The sequence below is a fragment of the Aristolochia californica genome, unplaced genomic scaffold (genome assembly GCF_029961685.1).
Source record: "Aristolochia californica isolate CCGP_79_NKW_82.1479 unplaced genomic scaffold, dmAriCali1.0.hap1 SCAF_13, whole genome shotgun sequence".
Lineage (NCBI taxonomy): Eukaryota > Viridiplantae > Streptophyta > Magnoliopsida > Piperales > Aristolochiaceae > Aristolochia > Aristolochia californica.
In genome coordinates this window covers 7,657,512-7,661,566 of record NW_027181804.1, presented here as the reverse complement: position 1 = coordinate 7,661,566, position 4,055 = coordinate 7,657,512, and the positions used below count along the sequence as shown (strand labels likewise).

The following is a 4,055-nucleotide window of genomic DNA, read 5'->3' as shown; positions in this document are numbered from 1 at the left end:
GCTAGCTGTCTAATCAACAACAAATTTAAAGGAAACTTGGGAACAAAAAGCGTTGAAGGGACAAAAAAGAAGTAGGAATAACAAGATTAAATGTTTAACACACAAAGACTTTTAAATCGAAAACAATGACAACATACATGAGTCAACACTAGTAGAGCTAAGAACTGTGATAGAAGCATGAGCTACACATGTTGAGGTCGAAACAACAGAGATTTGGGCATGCATTGAGCAATCTATTGTTGTTACTATATCAATTGTTGCATGTCATCTAGAACACCTGGTATAATCAACATAGAAGAATCTAAACTCCCACTTCCACTATCAAGAGTTGTGGAATTAGCCCATGCAAGTTTCCCTATCTTAACCCAACATCTGTTTGAATAATGATAATTTTTGCCACAATACACACTTCCTTTCTGACTTCCCATCACCACGTCTTCTACCTCTGTTTGGACCCTCTCTACCTAGACCACTACCTCTACCTCTAGAGGAATCTGTAGGGGTTGATGTAGTGTTGGATGCATTAAGAGCAGTAGCTTCCATTATCTTACTTCATTTACTTGTTCTAGGTACAATAGTCTTCTCAACCCTCATAATCTGATTAAAAGTGGTAGAGAGAGTAGGAGTTCATCTAAAGCTAACACCTGCGTTTTAATAACATCAAATTCAACACTTAAATCATCTAAATTTTTTGCAACAAGCCATTGATTTTTTTTGTTTTCCCAACTCATTTTCATCTTTAGTAAACAAATGATATATATTGATCTCCTGTCATATGCCAAGGAATGCATTATAATATTATGTAATAGTTCGATTTCCTCTTTTCATCCCAAAAAAATTTGTATAAATCTCATAAACTTAAGAGAGATTACTCTCCTGTGCATATAAAGATTCTAGAAACAGCCACATAGCCTTTGCTGTCTCACAATTCATTACCTGATTTCTAATAGTAGAATCAATACTATTGACAATCCAAGTAATAACCTGATTGTCCTCTGCCTCCCAATCACTTCTAAAGGGACTGGAGGATCATCTCGGATAAACTTCAACTTCTTTCTATCCTTAAAATACAATTTAAGCTTCTAGATAATTTTCCAAATTTATCACCAAGGTGGGCCCCACTTACAAAATTAGGGTTAAGGCACATAAATAGGAAATGTGCACTTCAACAATCTAATAACCAACAATTCACAGCTATTTCAACCAATATCATGCAAAATGTCCTCTTCACAAATGGTAAGAATCTGTAGTAGAATGCTCCCAACAACGATCTATTGCTCTGATACCATGTAAAAATCTAGATTTGGGTGAAGGAAGAGGAGAAATTTGAGAGAAAACGGAGAAAGGAGAAGAAGAAATTTTGAAGAGCCTAAAATGTTTCATTGGGAACTGTGCATGAATTCTCAGGCTTCTTAAGTGTTTGGAGTTACAAATGATAAAAATACCCTTATACACTTAATAAACCTTAATCTCCTTATATCTCCCTAACTACACATCCTATGTACATAAAAATTTTACCACTAATATAATTTAACATGAAGAACAAGATTACATAAAGAAAATTAACCACTGAAATGGTAAAATAACCAAAATACCCCTAGAGGATAAAATAATTAAAATACCCCTGGATATATTTTCTAACAAATACGATAACCTCTTAATACTGAGTCAGACTATATGAAGGGTTTGCTTCTGAATCACGTGGGAGTATGAAGGGGACTCGAAAGAATGGTTCTTGCATGGATGGTAGTATTCTCTATGAAGGGGACTCGAAATAATGGGTCTTGCATGGATGGTAGTATTCTCCCATCATTTTTGGGGTGTACATCGTCGTATGGGAATATGTATGTCACAGGTACATATGTGCAGATTTAGGGTTGTGCATGTAATTAACCGCATTTTGTCTTTTGTAAGTCACAAGTATAAAGGTTATCATCAGACCTTGGGGAAGATATTTGGATTATTTTGTATGAGAGTATACCTTCATCCTTTTCTCTTATACAACAGAAAACAAACTTTCTGCAGAAATAACACAAATGTTTTTAAAACCGATCAACACAAGAGAGGCTCCTCCTTGTCTGGGTCTTCTGGAAAGTAATCTTCTTTGTTCTTTGCCCACAGCACAAAATAGAGTCCCATGAACATGAAGCACATTCCGAAAAGGCTGCACTCAGAAGACGGCAGACAGACAAAGAAAAACATCTCAGAAGAAAGTAACACAGGACAATGGGGAGAAAATGGAAGTTGATATCTGGATTGGCTTGCCTTCCCAGAGCGACCCTTTCTCCAAGAGTCATAGCAGAGATAATGATTGAGCAGACGGTTCCAATGGGGCTGAACATGGAGACCAGAACAGGCCCTCTCTTCTTGACGGCCCACGTCTGGAAGACGACGCACAGGCTGTTCACCGCACCTCCCTGCGTTTTCACAACCAACCCGTCACCTCTCTTTCAATCCGAAACTTCTTTCTCGATTCATGTCGAGATGATTGAAACTCACGATGGAAAAGAAATGCTACAGATACAGGAGAGGAGGGGAGAGAAGAGTCACTAACTGCCAAGGCATAAAAAATTAGAGTTCCTAAAGGCAGGAGCTCGGACTTGAACTCCAGTTTTCCTTCCAGGAGTAGCTGCACAAGAGCAGTGAGAAGGGCACCGATGAGAGATGTCAGGGCACACATGGTTACAGGTGCGGGGAGCTCCTTCAGTGCAGCAGTCTGTGAAAACAAACAAAGAAAATATGGTTAATATCCATTATCTTTACCACAAAATAATAAATAATGTAGATATCTGAAAAAATAAAGATACCTGTAATATCATTACACAAGCAAATAAAACCACGCCGGCAATGAGATAAACGCAACCCAGGAGTCTGTTCTGGTGAGGGGAAAGGCTGTGAGCTAATGGAGACCTTTGCAAGAAGCTCATCATTAGGGCACCACCAAGGCACACAATCGTCCCCATGATTTTTACTCTAGAATATGCACATCTCAGGTTTACTTTCTCAAATCTACAAAATAAACAGAAAAAATTGCAAAAAAATCATAAGTGTCATTGGAAGAGATTAAAAACTAGTTGGGGACAAGATTAGAAACTCGAAACTGTGGTGTAATGTCGGGTTTTTTCAATACACATTCGTTATCTTTTACCTATTGAGGATATGAAAGAGACGATATACCTGACATGGGTTCATGGGAATTCTTTTTTGGGTACTTACAAGTGTCAACTGCTCCGTGCTGTGTTTTTCAAAGGGTTGGTTTGTAAATGGTGCGAAATGGAGACTGGGGGGTAAAAAGTTGAATCTGCTTACGCAACTCTGAAAGGAAAGTTGTCTTTAGAGTATAAATGGCAATTGGAAAATCTCCGCCAACTGAGTTGGTGCGCCGACTTTAATCACCGTTGATCAAAGATACAATCATGAGATAGAAAGAGAGAGAAGAGAAAGATACCCGAAGATCCAAGCAATAGTGAAGATGATTCCAGGGCCAAGGTTGGGCATGGCAGAAGCGATTGCAGGAGAGGTGTTTCTGATTCCCAGTAGCATCAAGGATTGAAAAACAGTGACTCTACGCAAACCCCATATCAGAAAATAAAAACCCAGAAACCATGAACACAATATTTAAGGTGATTTTCGTTCTCGCGGAAAAAAAATGCAAATCCATTCTCCCTACCCGCCGAACGAGATGAACAGTAACTGGGCCAGCAATGAGGGACTGAAGCTCCTCGGCCATTTGCTCCTGTTGTGCGACGACCCCAGTTAGACACCCTTCGATGCAAACTGAAACTGAATTTAAAAAAGTAAGAAAAATTCGTTCTTCCCCGTTCTGCACATGACTGTACAGTCTTCTCCACTCACCGCTCGCAAAAGACTGCAAGGGGCGCGAGAATGACAGCGGAAACCGAGCTACCATAAACTATCAAGACAAAAAGACTCAGCCCACTGGCAATAAGCTTGAAGATGAGCACACCATAGACGGCCAGGACAACCTGAATCCCAATGAGTCCCACTACTAAGAAGAACTGCTCGAGAAGTACACCCTCGGAGATGCTCACCAT

General features: G+C 39.4%; 1 protein-coding gene across 1 annotated transcript; it reads right to left on the bottom strand.

Annotated features, from left to right (window-relative positions):
* Nucleotides 1-1,942: 1,942 nt before the first annotated feature.
* LOC137947598 (WAT1-related protein At5g47470-like) lies at nucleotides 1,943-4,055 on the bottom strand. The gene is made up of 7 exons (XM_068793406.1): nucleotides 3,856-4,055; nucleotides 3,671-3,736; nucleotides 3,449-3,565; nucleotides 2,808-3,009; nucleotides 2,555-2,716; nucleotides 2,266-2,417; nucleotides 1,943-2,164 (listed from the first exon to the last, which is right to left on the bottom strand). The coding sequence occupies exons 1-7, from the start codon at nucleotides 4,053-4,055 to the stop codon at nucleotides 2,053-2,055; spliced, it is 1,011 nt and encodes a 336-aa protein (XP_068649507.1). The 3' UTR covers nucleotides 1,943-2,052.